Source organism: Lonchura striata, chromosome 9 (assembly GCF_046129695.1).
Source record: "Lonchura striata isolate bLonStr1 chromosome 9, bLonStr1.mat, whole genome shotgun sequence".
NCBI classification, from domain to species: domain Eukaryota; kingdom Metazoa; phylum Chordata; class Aves; order Passeriformes; family Estrildidae; genus Lonchura; species Lonchura striata.
Window position 1 is genome coordinate 10,160,103 of NC_134611.1, and position 15,636 is coordinate 10,175,738.

At 39.1% G+C, this 15,636-nt stretch overlaps 1 protein-coding gene across 1 annotated transcript in view; it reads left to right on the top strand.

Moving 5' to 3' along the window:
* TTC39A (tetratricopeptide repeat domain 39A) overlaps window positions 1-15,636 on the top strand; it is a 36,791-nt gene that overhangs the window by 10,331 nt on the left and 10,824 nt on the right. Inside the window, exons 5-14 of the mRNA XM_021529240.3 lie at window positions 132-199; window positions 2,525-2,589; window positions 3,914-4,013; window positions 4,885-4,950; window positions 10,858-10,966; window positions 11,582-11,649; window positions 11,779-11,838; window positions 12,602-12,763; window positions 14,362-14,453; window positions 15,411-15,531. Coding sequence (XP_021384915.2) covers window positions 132-199; window positions 2,525-2,589; window positions 3,914-4,013; window positions 4,885-4,950; window positions 10,858-10,966; window positions 11,582-11,649; window positions 11,779-11,838; window positions 12,602-12,763; window positions 14,362-14,453; window positions 15,411-15,531 — 911 coding nt within the window. The remainder of the gene's footprint in view (window positions 1-131; window positions 200-2,524; window positions 2,590-3,913; window positions 4,014-4,884; window positions 4,951-10,857; window positions 10,967-11,581; window positions 11,650-11,778; window positions 11,839-12,601; window positions 12,764-14,361; window positions 14,454-15,410; window positions 15,532-15,636) is intronic.

Below are 15,636 nucleotides of genomic sequence, written 5' to 3' on the forward strand. Positions count from 1 at the left end.
GAAACACTACAGCAAATTTGGAAAATATTTTTCTAAGTTTGAGTTCTGTGATCTTATTCCTACATTAATGGGCTAAGTGTTTTTTAATTACTTTTTGACTGATTGGTTTTCTTCTCTCTGTGTGATGTTAGAGGAAATCCATGCAGAAATTTGTTATGCTGAATGTTTACTTCAGAGAGCAGCACTCACATTCCTCCAGGTATGGATTCCTGCATGGCTCTTGGGGGAAAAAAATACCATACAGGTTTATTTTCCTAAATAGAAGACTATAGTTTGACCTTATGGATCTTTCAGCTGGATCAAGTCTGGATTTTATCTGGACTATCTGATGAGATATTAGAATGTTTAGTTTTCCCTCATGATTATTAAAAAATACCTATGTCAAGACACATAGTACTGAGTGCCCTCTGACACCTTTCCCCACTCCTTTTTGGATGTGTGAAATGTAACTGCAGCAAGCACCAAGTTTTAAATTATGTGTTGGGATATCAGATTTAAAAAAAAATATGAGATGGTCACTAAAGCTGTGCTGGAATACAAGCAAGACTTTTGTTTGAGTCTGGCTAGTGTTTGCTTCCCCAAGACTGCATTCTCACTGGTTTGTTCTTGAACAGCAGTTATGGTCTGCATAGCTATTAGGCTCCACACATGCTTTCTCCTTAACAGTGCTGTCTGTCTTTAACAAAGGGGAGCTCTCCCTCTTTTTTGGATTTTATCTGTCTGTCCTAATGAAGCTTGATTTCTTTGATGGAGCAACATTAGCAGTACTTGCTAGGGCTTCAGCATGCAATTTTAATTGTTAGTCACAGTTGAAATAACTGATTTTTCTTCTTGATTTGGCTGTAGTTGCTGTATGAAAGTGGGCCTCTTCATCTACCAAGGGGATAATAAAAGCCACAGTCAGAAAAAGGCTGCTGCTTCTTGGCTCAGGGGTGCTGATAGGAAATGGAATGCAGGTGGTGGTTTTATAGTGTTTGGGAGTTGCCAGGTGGGCTCTGATTTATGTTGCTTACAGTTTATGAACCATGTAACCTTTTTCAGCCATCTGCTAAGTCCCTCTGCTAGAAACTATTGCTTCATAGCAACACCCATAATCAGGTCAGCTTCTAGTAGTTTCTAGAGTACTGATGATGGACTTTGAAATGACCAAGGTGTAGCTACCTGTTTCCATTTTCCTTTGGGATGAGTAGCCTCTAGCACTGGGGCAGTTTGAGCGAGCTCTGAAACTATGGAAGGAAGACTTTTGACAGCTTCTCTGTTATGTCTATAAGAAAGGAGCATTTTAAAGCAGTGTCTCTGGGTTTTAAGCATTATATTTGTTTATGAAAATGTTTATAGAAACATGAGATTTAAGAGTACAAAACCAATTTCTTGTCCTCTTTTGCAAAGGCCTCTTTGCTTCCTGTTCTCTTCTGCATTTAATTTTTCATGAACACATAAACTAGTTTGAAAAATTAAATAGACGCACTTGGTTCCAACAGCTACTGAAGTGGTTTAGTTTTGATGCTTAGTAAAAATGATCAAATCCAGTTGAAAACACATAAAATATAGTCTAAGCATTTTTCAAGGGCTGAAAAATTCTCACAGTGGCTATCCCTGATGTTGGTATAATTCTGAGTGTAAATATTTTAAAACCTATCTTCCTTCCTTGTTCCACTTGCCAGTCAAAGGAAAATAAAACTGAATCTTTACACATGGCTGGGTGTGCTGCACCGCCCAATATGCTGTACTTAGTTAGTACATCTAATTAATTAATCTAAACCATGCTATTTTCTCCACAATGCCCTCTTATGATTTTTCTGTGATGGTATGCTCTGGTAAAACACATGTAGGCTCTCTGTCTTAAAGTAACCACAGACATCAAAACAAACACTAATGACAGATTATATAAGTGAGGCCAGAAAGTGCCTCCAAAAAGTTATGAAACAAAAGACCATCTAAATAATGGTCGCCCAGATACTTTGCTATAATTTATCAATTTATTATAGCTTATCATGTAACATGTTATCTTCCTAGTATGGATCTTATGTATAGATATGAATATTCAAACAATAAAGAGCATATCCTGAATAATTTTACTGACCCTACTTCACTCTTAGGATATGAAACTGTATCATGCAGACTCTTGAGGACAGGCAATTTACATGTGAACATTTCCTGGCTCAGCACAGATACATCCTAACTACACTCAAGTACAAATGAGAGAAAGCTATTTTTTGAAAGAGCCACAAATGCATGTAATTTAGGTGAATCTATTAGCCGAGTCCCTGTGTTCATAAATACAAATTCAAAGGTGACGAGCTAAACTGTTCATGGAAAGCATTAAAATAAAATGCCTGTGTCTAAACAGAATAAAAAATATTTTAATATAGAAGGGAAATCCTAAATCCATGTATTATGTCTTAGAGGCTTATATTGTCTGTGTCATGCTGGTTATGTTTCAGGTGTGTATTCATCTTCAGAAGACAAGAGTGCTTTATAGTGCTTACAGATTCATATTGCTAATGTGTTTCCATTCCAACAGGATGAGAATATGGTCAGCTTCATAAAAGGAGGCATCAAAGTCCGCAACAGTTACCAAACCTACAGGTGAGTCAGAGGGATGATGTCATTAAGTGCACTCTAACAGTAAAAAGAGCTGCTGGTGAAAGGATCCAATTCACAAATTCATTACTGTTCTATTTATTGAGTCTTTATTATGGACCTCATGTCTACAGATTTCCTCAGCCCGAACAGATTCTTCCTTTGCATAACAAAGGACATTAACATTATAGTTGATTTGGATTCTACTTCAAATACTATATCCTTGAAATTATGTCCAAAAAGTAACTGTTCTAGATTATGTACTGTTCATTGTGTCAGCATAGCAGAATTTGCAAGTCTTGTAGGCTTTAGGCATGAAGAAATGGCATTTATTTATAGTACTAGCTGCAGCTTTTGGGAGCATTTAATACCAGTAGCTGAAGTACAGTAAAAAGTGAAAGCTAAATATGCATTTATTTATTTTAGAATTATAAATTTTGATTCAGAGTGGGCACAAAATGTCTTGTGTCCAGCAGACATAAAACAGCATCAAGTCCAGGTTCTCCAGAAGTCCTGGAAGGGAGAGAGATGACAGTGTCCATATTTGTATGGGTTCAAGGTGTCTCTAAATGCAGGTTCAGAAGACTACACTTACAGGAAATAATGCTGAGTCTGTTGGGAACACACAGTCAAAAAAATGTGACAGCCTGAACACAAATGCATGCTTCCATTTTTTCCAGTGTTTTTCCTCTCCTAATAATTAACAAAATAAACTAAAGCAGTAGTGTAAAAACCACATAACTATAGAAAGCTTGGAGGCAAATTGATTTCAAACTGAGCTGGATTATGTGAGAAATAAAGGGACACTACAAAGCTGAGACCTATAAAAGTTAGAAAAATGAGTGAAAGTAATTTCTGATGCATCTGCCCATTTTGGAATATTTATTACTATTGTCTTTTCCTATGTAAAACAAAATATTCTTTTGAACATGCAGGCAGTTCAGGGATTAGTGACACTCAAGTTAAATTTGCTAATTTAAATTTAAGTCTTGTGCACTGCTCCATCATCTTGATTTGCAGTGGCAAAGTTTGGTGATGCTCCCAACAGCCATCCTTGAAACATTTTCAGTCTGAAATGTAGTTGAATATTGACTGTGCCTGTTTGACAGGAATTCCTCTCCAGGATTCCATGGTTTTTAATTGATAGTAATGTGACAGAAAATATTTGTTGATAAATCCAGCAAAATGTAAATTTTGTTCACTTGGGTGAGATGACAAATTGGCCTTTTATAAACTACTCTGTAGTTCAAAGTAATGGGTTACTTTCTTACTGAATTATAATTAACCATGTTATTTACTGACACTGTAACAGAGTCTTGTGCATTTCCAGGGAGTTGGACAGTCTCATACAGTCCCCACATTATGTCAAAGGAGAGAACCATCTCCATTTTGAGGGAGGTGTAAAACTTGGAGTTGGAGCATTTAACCTGGTATGTACCAACACCCTCATCCTGAGCTGGGTGTCCTGCTACCTCCTGAAAATGACCCTAACTTGAATTCATAAGAAGTTCCACTGGCATCATATGGATCACTTGGCTAAAATTACGTGTGTGCTCTGACAGTGCAGGATCCCAGTGTTTGGGCTGAGAACATCAGATAATAACACTTCAGAAATAGAGAGATTGTTGCCCACAGCATGGCATGAGGGCACAGAGAAGCCTTGCCCAGTAGCACCAATTGCCTCTGACTGTCAAATTCTTTACCTGACACTTGGCAAACTACCAGGATCTAGGCTGTTAGCAGGGGAGCTGGAAAGGGTGGGGTACATGAATTAAGTTTCAGGTGCTGTTCCAGCCACTGTTGGCTGTTGTTGCAGGTGAGCAAATGGTGCAGGATGGTTCCTGGGGAGGGACTGACCCAGAGATGGTGAGAGTGGATGTGGTTGTTCAGGGGATGGGCTGCAGAAAGTGCCTGGAGCTTTCTTTTGCTTGCATTGCTTTGCATGAGTCTGGTACGTGCCAAATACCATCTTTACTGCACAAAGAACAAATATGGACTGTGATATGAACCCAGCGTTTCTGAAACGTCCAAGGATTACTGGAGTTACTAAGCATGTGCTGTGTAAATATATTTCTGTGTAGGGCATCCTGGAGACACAAGGTGCCTATATTAAATATATTTCTGTTTAAATTGTACGTAAAATACAGCAGGTGTATACATTTACCATGAAAAAATGTCATATAGAGATGATTTTAGTAATTTTATTAATTATTTCTTGTGTTTGGGAAGAGTGTAGGAGGCCATTGGTAGCTGAAAGGCAGAAAGTCTGCTGCTGCATAAATCTTACATTTTTCCCTGTAGACATTATCCATGTTTCCTGCACGGATTCTGAGATTACTGGAGTTTGTTGGATTTTCTGGGAATAAGGTAAATGTGAACTGAATATTATTGGTACGTTCCCCTCACTCTTAAGTTAAAAAAACAGAGGCAGGAGTTTCTCTCTTCTCCCTCACATTAGCTGTAACCCTCTGGTATCACACATGTGCACTGTGGCACTGATGCTTTCATGCAGCTCAGTTTTCTTTATATTTTTTGCTGAACTATTGCACTTCAAAGGTTGTCATACCATTGTTCAGTGTTGAAACAGTTGTGAAACATAGTAAAGGCAATGGCTAATACAGGGGTGTTAATGTATTTAGGTTTTTAGTTACTGGTCTTTTGATGTAGGGTTGTGCTCTGAAATCTGTAGCCAAAAGTGTATTCCTAGCCTTCAATATATCTACATAGCTTCCTTGGTAGCAACTGTCATTACGGGATCTGAATGTTCCTGACAGGTTCTTGCATGACAGGGGAAAACAAAAATCTATTTTATTTCTGCTTTAATAGCAACTGGAAATTTGAGTGTGGCACCAAAAGTCTCCTGCCTAAGGGAGTAAGTGCTTTTTTGCCTCTAACCAGTCTGACCAACCAGTTTGAGAAAGATGTTTAAGGAAGGAAGTTCAATAATGGAGCTCCAGAAAACTCACTCTTTTATAATACTTTCTATTTACAAAACAAGTTTTAAGAAGAAAGTGTATTTTTTATCAGAGCTGAAGCCTTACATGGCAGGTGAATGACTGTTATCGCCATTTTATTGGTTTAGAGGAAAGATCTTGTATCTGAAAATAAAATGTCTTATTTAAAAGCAAGGGGCAGAGTGTGGATTACAATTTAGAAATTTACAGGAGCAGACCAGAAGCTATTTCACAGCAGTAAAGGCGAAAATCAAATAGTTCTACCTGTCAGTTTCAACAACAGAGCATTTAAAGCAAAATAATCTCTTAAAAATGTAAAGGCAATTCACGTACCAGCAGAGTTCTGAGAATACTTTGGTGAATGCTCATTTTACTCCTGCAGATGGAAATTGTCCCTCCAATTAAGTTTTTATTTGGCCCTGGGATTTCTTGTATGGCTGTGAGTGGGATGATATTTGTGTTGATGAGTCAGCTCTAATACAGTTTCTTAATAACTCACTGAAGCATGACCTAGATTACCATAAATTTGAGCAAAACCCTGTTGTTTGCACACCATGCAAAGGAGCGTTTTAAACATGTTGCTCAAAGTTCATTGATCACAATGAATTTATTTGTTGAAAAATTAATTTTAACACCCTAAAAAAGACTTTCTGCATTTAACATTTATATAGGAGTCTTGAGGGTGAAAGAAGTAGTGACAGAGGAGGAGTAGAAAGTTTGTTCATCTGTGCTTCACTTGTCCAGGAGCTTTTCATACACCTGTGTTTGATACTGCAGCCTTTTCCCTTAAATGCTTACTCTGAGTATCAGATTGTGCAGCAGAGTCATGGTTAGTGCCTTGAGCTGTTTACAGATTACCTGGGAGAGCTGTAGTGCACTGCAGGACAGCTTGATTTTGGTGTGGGTCACATGTTTACTAAAACTGGATATAAATTTGCATTGTGTGATCCTCCACGATACCAACCTGCCTCAAAGCCAGCACGTTTGCCCCTGGGGACTCTGCTTTATCTCTGAGTCATGTCATGGCAAACAGCAAATGAGGACATGCCCAAGGCTCCAGCACTTCCTAAGCCATTTGCAAGCTCTGTGGACATTATGATCAACTTAACAGCAGTCTGGAGTCTCAAAATAGTAGGTGGGATAAGATCAAGAAAATATAAAAAATAACCTGAGGCCGTGTTTGTTCCCTTCCAGTCCAAGATGTGCCAGCTGTGCCCTTCGCACTGTTTAAGCTCCTTTCCCTTGCATCATTACTCAGATCATGGGCTTATTTGTGTTTAGTAGCACAGACCCCACATTTGGGCAGTGAAGTTGAGTGCAGTTTTACCCAGTTTTGAGGGAAGAGCCTCGTGGGCAGAGATGTGTCAGGCACCCTGTGCTGGGGAGCACAGCAGCCTCACTGGGCAGCAGGTGGAGCGTGTGTCCCACCTGCACTTGGGTGTTCAACTGTGACTAACCTGTGACGAGTGCAGGAGACTCCTTGCACTGTCTCCCTGCAAGCCTGAACCCTCCCCACTGCCTCCTCTACCAGCTCTCAGGCTAATATTTACTCTTCTGCTTATTTTATAGGTGATTACAAATGCTGTGCTGCTAAACTCTAGAACAGTTTGACGTGAGCCTACCATATGTTAAGTGCAATTTGTCAGGGGGTCAGATGACAGCATGATTTCATGAGAAGGCAGGAAAACTGTCAGATAGAACCAATTTCTTTCAAATTATACTTTTTTTTTTTTTTTTAATGTGGGAGGACATTTTTTCCCAAGCTGAAGAATACTCTTGATGTGTCAATTTCTAATAAATTGAATTCCAGTTTCTCACTAAGCATCTCTTTTGAATTGCATTTTGGTCTCTTCAAATTTTACATGAAGCTTAAATCTAATATTATTTAATGATATACATTCAAAGCCCTGTCTATCAGCTTAATTAGTCAGTTGTTTGTAAAGCTGTTAGTAGTACCCATCCTCCTTGCCTAACCTGCAGCAATGTGGTCAAGCCATGGAATATGAAAAATGACCCTGCTTTTGCCTTCATTGCCAAGATCCCAAATTAAAAGAATGTTTTAAAAATAACATCCAAGAACTTTTGCTTCAGGAAAGTCGATGAGTTTTAGTCAGTAACAGCTGAAATAAATATGAACCAGTCTCAGTGTTGTCTGATAATGATTTTGAGCATTGTCCTTATTCATCCTGCAGTTGCTTTGGGAATCCCCAGTGCTCACGTGGGGAGTCCTGAATGAACTGGATTGGACTGGGACAAGAATTGAATTGATCCTGAATTGGATGTCTTGGGAGAAGAATTGAATCAATAAGATACTGATATAATATAATGTAGTGACAGTCTTGGGATTTAAATTGTGGGATGTCATGAGGAACTTGCACAGAATGCTGAGGGTTACCCCACTGGATCATGTCTGCTCTGTGTTCTACCTCATATCCTTCTGAGTAGTTTATGTTTTGTGTGAAAATAAAACTGAAATGTGTTAGTGTCAATTAGGGAAATTACAAAAATATCTCTCTGGAAAAATTACCAACACTTACTGCCTTGACACCTATTTTATATTCACTAAGTGCCCTGTAATAGACTTTGTCTGGAGGCTCATTTCTGGTGTTCTGGGATTGCTTCTGTCACTTGTGACCTAGGTGTGGGAGATAGTTATGGGTCATTTATGGTTAGAAGGTGTGTCCTGACAATTAAATGTAATGTACTCACTGTGCCAGTCCCTAAGTGAGTGCAGTGTGTTTGCAGAGTTACTCCTCAGGCTCAGGTAGCTGCTTGTGATTTGGTTCCCAGATCCTCAGTCTGATCCCAGAGAACCTTACACTGTCCAGCTCCTGGCACTCCCTTGGCTGATGGGGATTGTTGGCTAATCCCTGTAGGCTCCCTGTGGAGAAAGGGTGGTGCTTGAAAGGTGATTCATGTGCCTGATCCAGGCTGCTGTGCCAAACTCTTCCTTGGAGGAGCACCTCTGCCTCAGCCAGGCACAGAGGGAGCCTCGGGAGGCCAGCTAGGGAGTGTGGGATGTAAAACATGGCTCCCAGTCACACCCTTCATATTCCTATTTTCTGGGTATCCCATTGTAAGAGAAGCAGTTTGCAAGAGGTTTTTTTGAGGAGAAGCAGTTTTGCTGTAGTGTATTCTACAAGCAAGTATTAAAATATTAATAACAGCTACTTCTAGATTTCTTTTATTTACGCTGTGTCTTCTACCGATTGTTATGACTTTAATACAGAAAGTTTTGGATATTCAGGTGGCAGAGTGAAAAGTAAACAGCCTTTTATACCTCTGCTGGACTAGATAGGTTTGTGGATATTCCACAGAGTGCACTAACTTGCTCAGTGAGCTCCTCATGCCTGTATAACTACTCAGTTCAAGAATTTAGAATTAAGGGTGTCAGATTTGCAGCCCTTTTCTGATGAATGGGCAATATTCTTAATCCAGTTACTGCTATCCAAGATGTAGTCCTGTGTAACATGGGTGTGGATTAATTCCTTGTCCATAGAGATTATAACTTTAGTGTTTGGCTGCACTCAAATGTGCTTTTGAGACTAAAACATAATTGAGATCAACTTGACAAATGTTACATTATTTTATATGACAAACAAAGTCTGTTTGAATCATTCTTAGTGCTATTCACGTATCATTATATATATATATTTAATATGGAAGATACTGTAAGGCCTAGTTTGAGTAAAGGCTCAGTGAAATGTCAAGCCTGAAGATTTTTCATTGCAAAAAAATGTACTTTGGAAATTTTTTTTACCAAAATTCATTCCAGAGAATATTTTGTTTTACTTCTACCTTGAAGTGCTACTTTTTAAAAATACAAATATTTGTGGGTTTCATCTGGGCAGTTTGAAGAAGCTGAATATATAATATTTTGTTACCTATTTGTATCCATCAAACTTTTCCTCTCAGCAAAAAATGAAGCTGGTTTGATTTTGCTAAGTACTTGATTTCCATTAAGTCACTGATTTTCTGTAATGATTTTGCTATCTTTTAATTTCTTTTGTAATGACATGCAAGTCAGTATTTTCATTATTTTAGAACTACTAGATATTATAATAATTGATCTGCAAATATGAGTAATATTTTTCCTTGTAGCAGTAATTAATGTAATACATTGAGTTTTTAAAATAAAAACACAGACAAAATCACAACCTCCCCTATATTTATGTGAAAACAATTAACTGCACTTGTTAAGTGCAAAAATAGATATCTGAGGAAAATGAGAATATGATTACAGGCTTCAGTGTTTACACTGTAAGCAATAGAGGCGTGGTGCTGTAACACCCCTCAGTCAACAAGGGCACACAAAAGATGTAAATCTGTGCTGGGATCGTGCTCTGAGGGCTCTCCCTGATGCCCTTCCTCTGACAGACATCCCTCAGGGTTCCTATTTATAGTGTAGCTGGTTTGAAAAGGTTTCCTTGTAGTCACATACATCAAGTTCCATTGACCTTCCAGTGCAGTGAGGGAGTAACTTTTAAACAGATTTTGTCCCAGAACACAGTGGATGTCTTACTGTGCATATTTAAAATTAGGAAGATCTCTTGTTTGATGCATTTGCATATTTATATTCTTGCTGTTGATATCCTGGAACTAGTCCTAGAATGGGCTGATAAATGCTCTTGCCTCAGGAACTTGAATTCCTAAAGTTGGTTATCCATCATGCTGTCATTGACTATGAACACACTGTTATACTTGATTGCTTTAGTTCTTCCCAAAGGGAACAGAAATACTCTTCTTTTCATCATATTTTTCCACTGGTAATAGTGGGCCAACATCATTGCAAAGCTCCTTTTGTTCTTGGCATACTTTAAAATGTCTTTTTGCCCTGACATCTTTTGCTCTGCTTGTTGCAGATTTTATTTTCTTGATACCTTTAACTCTTCTGTGCAGTGAACCACAGCAAACAAGAATGCACTGTACAATGGTGATGTGTGGGTTTTGTTTTGGTTTTTTTGTTTTCAAAACCCTGTGTTTTGTTTCTGGAATGCTGTTTAGCAGCACTTGGATCACAGGGTTAAGTTGTCTCTCATTTTCTTATGTTAATCATGCACTACATCCCATGTTGCTGCTCTGTCACCAGGTGTTTTCCAGGCTAAGCAGTAACTCCATGAAAAACTATTAGATAAATGAATAGGTGTATTTTTATCTTTAATTGCTGTGTAAACAATTAGTGCATTTTGAGGAATTTTTCAGTGCCTTTTAGGGAATTTGTTGAGTGAGCAATCTGTAGCTGACCCTGCAGAGGTTAAGCCAGCAAAGCACAGCCCTGGTTCTTTCCCAACGCCTTGTTCCCCTCCCTGTGTTTGCACAGGAACATGGTCTGCTGCAGCTTCAAGAGGGAGCATCATCATACAGCTTTAGGTCGGTGCTGTGTACCATGCTGTTGCTTTGCTATCATACTTTCATGACCTTTGTGCTAGGTAAGATTGTTTATAATAACTCTTGGATTTGATTAGTTCTTGTGGGACACAAAGGGGAAAAAGATGATTCACCTATTTGTTGGTGAATTGTTTGTTTGTAACCAGATTAAGTGTAGGTCATTTATTGGCCATTTTACAGTAATGATCAGAACTGAAGAACATGTTTTCACTTTTAAAATGGAGGTTTTTTTTAACAGGTGAGAAGGGAGATACTGGGGATGGCCAAGAGAGTTATGAGAACTAAAATCTGTTTTTAGCCAGGTGCATTGTTGGGGAAGTAAAAATAATTACTGTAAGTGATAATTGCTTTGTTGACATTGGATTTTCTTTGGGAGGTGACAGCTTCCTGCTAATGTGTATTTCTGTATTATCTCCTGCTAAATCGTTCTACAAAATGTGTTTGTGCCTGAGTTTTCAAGTCAGGAAGCACAATGTTTTCAGGGCTTCCTGCTGCTGCCTTAGTGCAGCACCAGCCTGTATTTATGCCTTAGTGGAGAGAGGAACCAATATGTTGGCCAATTGAGCATAGAAAATCAGTACCTTGCATTCCTGTTCTCTTTTTTCTTTGCTTTGTTTTCTAACTATTTTTATCACTTGCATTTTTACACATTCTAGGGACAGGAAAAGGAAATGTTGAGGAGGCAGAAAAACTACTTAAGCCTTACTTGGCACGCTATCCAAAGGTAAAATGAACCATAATTTATTTGTTGTGATCATTTAATGTTTTCATGCCAAAATTGAAAGATCTAGACTGAATGGCCAGATTGAAAGCTGTTATAGAATACTTGTGTTTTTATTATTATTTATTACAGGGAGCCATATTCCTGTTTTTTGCAGGCAGGATAGAAACACTAAAGGGTAATATTGATGCGGTAAGTAATCATTTTGCTCTTAAGAAAGTAAATTTCAAAACCATTGGAAAAATTCCTCCAGGAATGTTATTTCCTTTTTGGCTAATGTTTCCTCTGGCTTTGGCCTATATGAATTTGTAGTTTATTGAATTACAAGCAGGAATTTTGATCACTATTTTGACTTGTTTCTCCACCTCATTTTGCTACCCCTCTCAATTTCAGGTGATAATGTAGTCCACCAGTATTAATTACACAGTTTTGTCATTGTCTTTCCCATCCTGAGGCAGATTGTATCTTTAATGAGACCCAGTGGTAATCTTTCACCTTCAGTGTGAACAGAGTCATAAAAGACTTGAAAAAATAATTAAGATGAAGAATGCATGTCCAAAATACTCTGAGACAGAGTATCAGCTGGTGTGCAGGGCAGTAGCTCCCTTGAAATGCATGAAAGTGCTGCACTAAATGTCAGCTGAGCATCTGTCGTCTGCCTTCAGTTTCCTAATTTCCCAAGACACAAACATTCATTTTGAGTATGCTTAGAAAAATAACTTCAAGAGTGGGGAGCTCTGTGGCAGGGTAAACTTGCTAACACCAGCATGACTGTGTAGCCAAGAATCTCTTAGGTAAAGCAAACAAATGTGATTTTGGGAAACACTGGGCTGGCAATAATTTGGAAGCTGCAGGAGCCATACAGGCAGATCCTGGAGCCCCAGTGCATGTTACAGCTCCTCTGTCTGTGCATTTACACCTGACTAAGGCAGTGTTTGTAAATCTCTGTGTGCAGGCAGTCAGTAGGTACGAGGAATGCTGTGAAGCTCAGCAGTACTGGAAGCAGTTCCATCACATGTGCTACTGGGAGCTGATGTGGTGCTTCACCTACAAGCGCCAGTGGAAGATGGCTTTTTTCTACGCAGACCTGCTGAGCAAGGAGAACACTTGGTCCAAGGTAAGTTCAGCAGAACAGGAGAGCAGGTGGCCTTGTAGTATCTATTAACTTTCAAGCAAATTGAGTTGATTTTTTGTAGCTTTGAAGGTGCAGACTGTAAGGTAAACCTGGCCTGCTGTGACTGCTACAGAATGATGTGAATTGCAAACATCCAAATCTGAACAGATGGTGGGCAAGCAGAAATCTTTTGGGCCCAACTGGTAGATGAAGAGCAACTTGTTAAAGATGCTGTGTTGTGACTGGTTGTGTCATCAGATGTTGCAATTAATGGTGCAAGTTGCCATTTCTGTCATTATGCTCTGGATAAAAGCTCTTCTGCTGGTGAGTGAGGTTAGCCATGGTGGCGCCTCCAGGGTAATAAATACAATTAGAGGTGGTGCCTATCCCTGTGCATCTGGAAGGGAGGAGCTCTTCAATCCAGAGCCCTGGTAGCTTTCCTCCCTTTCTCTTCTCTTTTTGCCTTTTTAAAAATGGGGGTTATGTTTCCCCTATTCCAGTTACTGGGAATTTTCCTGAGCTGGCTGGACTTCAGAAATACTCTGGGCAGGGGCTTAGCAATGTCATTCACCATTTCCCTTGGGACCCATGAGCTTGTGCCCCTTCAGGTTCATTAGATGGTCTTGAACTCAAACTTCTCCTGCCCTGGGCAGTTCATCTCACATTCTCTGCCTTTGCTTTCTGTGACTTGGGCTGGGAGGCAGGGGTCTGAGGGGAAAAAAAGTCAGAGTTCCTCAGCATTCTCCAGATCCTGGGTAAGCTTGTCTCCTGCTTTCTTCCAGAGAGGCCCCACATTTTCTCTAGTCTTCCTTGTATCACCAACACACCTATAGAGTCTTTCCTTGTTGCTCTTTCCATCCCTGGCCAGACATCATGGCTTAAGTTTTCCTAACCTGATCCCTGGCTGTTCAAACAATTTCTCTGTGTTCCTCCCAGCTACCTGTCCTTCCCTTCACCCTCTGTAGGTTTCCTTTTTGTCTTGAGTTTGTCCAGGAGATCTTTTTTCACTCACATGGGCCTCCAAGAGTTTTTGCCCGACTTCCTCTTTTTTTGGGATGCATTGCTCCTGGGCTTGGAGGAGGTGATGCTTGAATATTAACCAGATTTCACAGGCCCTCTTCCCTCCAGGGCTTTATCTCATGGGACTCTACCACACAGATCCCTGAAGAGGCCAAAGTCTGCTCTCCTGAACTCCAGGCAGTGACTGTTTTCTAGAACCTACTATTTGGGATATGTTGCCAAGTTGTGATGGGACAGAGACTGTATATTATTAGGTTTTTTCTCTGGGCATGACCTTATCTTAGGTTTTCTAGCATGTGTTCCTAAGAGTGTTAAAAACTTACTTTACTCAGGAATGAGATTTTTTCTTGGAATTTGGACACAAACTATTGGCTGATACATACTAAGCAAACACATACATGATTTAAAAACAATATTCTACATTCACTTTCTAAAATACTTACCTCTTATTTAAACTTATGTAAGACTGTGAGCAAAAGCAGCAACTGCTTCCCTTTATGTTGCTCTTTTGTGCTTTATATGAATAAAGGTGATGCTGTAAATTCATTTTTCTGTATAGATATTCTTTGTTGCACTTTCAGGCTACTTACATTTACATGAAAGCTGCTTATCTCAGTATGTTTGGACCAGATGACTGCAGTCCTTTTGGAGACAGCGAAGTTGAATTATTTAGGTAAAATTTGCAAACTCACAGTTACAACAATTTACTACCTTTTCATGTCACAGTGTTGGGGGAACAGAGGCAAAATTATCATGCAAATAGCAATGGATTGGTAAGAAATTGAAGAGTTAAACATCCCTTAGACTAAAGTGCACCCTGAGTTCAGACAGCAGATTTCTCCTGGCCATACAGTGGCTGCTGCTGTTCCATGTAATACATTCTTTTTCAGTTACTTCCTTTAATCAAAATGGAATGTAGGATGTGAAAGCCTTCAATGGATTATGCTGCAAGATGTGTTCTTCCTTAGTGGGAGCATCAGCACAACTTGATTCTTGAGTTCTGAGTCTCAGAGGAGTAAGACATAATTAAATGTGCAATTAAATCTATGCATTATAAACACAGTGAGATAACCTCACTGTGTTAATGAAATGTTTGAGCTCAAAAAGGCTTGCTGGGGCAAAGAAAATTTGGTTACCTTAGGGTTTACGATTTTTATATGAAATCTAATATTTTTAAATGTGATTACATTACTCTTTTCAAGTTTTCTGTGTCTTTTGTAATCATTATAAACAGATTTCACTGAATTTGGAATACATTATGAAGTGAATAATTTTAGTCTTTGGGAGAATGGGGAGACAAAAGCTAGTTTGCCTCTTTCTTAGTCTGTGAAGAGAGATGAGCCCTTTATAAGTCAGGTGCATCATCTAATTTAATCTTTCAGTGGGGAAGAGTCCCTCTCCTCCTGCTTGATTAAAGAGGAAGCCTAGAGATAAACGTGCTCTGCATAAAGACAGCTTTTGTGAGTATGTATTGCTCAGCTTCCCCGAGGTAGCAGTAGCCCAGTCTGTAACAGCTTTTTAAAGTTCTCCTTGGTTTGATTTTTTTTTTTGTGTTGTCTTGAAGTTTGAATGTCTTCATGTCAGAGGTTCATAGGGGGAAAATTCCTTATGTTTTCCTTTAAACTTTCAGGATTGTTCCCAGCCTGAAACTGAAAATTGCAGGGAAATCTCTGCCCACAGAAAAGTTTGCAATTCGGAAAGCACGACGGTATCTCTCTTCAAACCCTGTTCCTTTGCCTGTCCCGCCTTTGGTAAGCTAGAAATATCCACACACACTCCCTTTCCAACATATTTGTAATTTAGAGAAATAAACCCGAGATAATTGGAATAGTATCTTTCTGTGTTTCTAAGGTAAA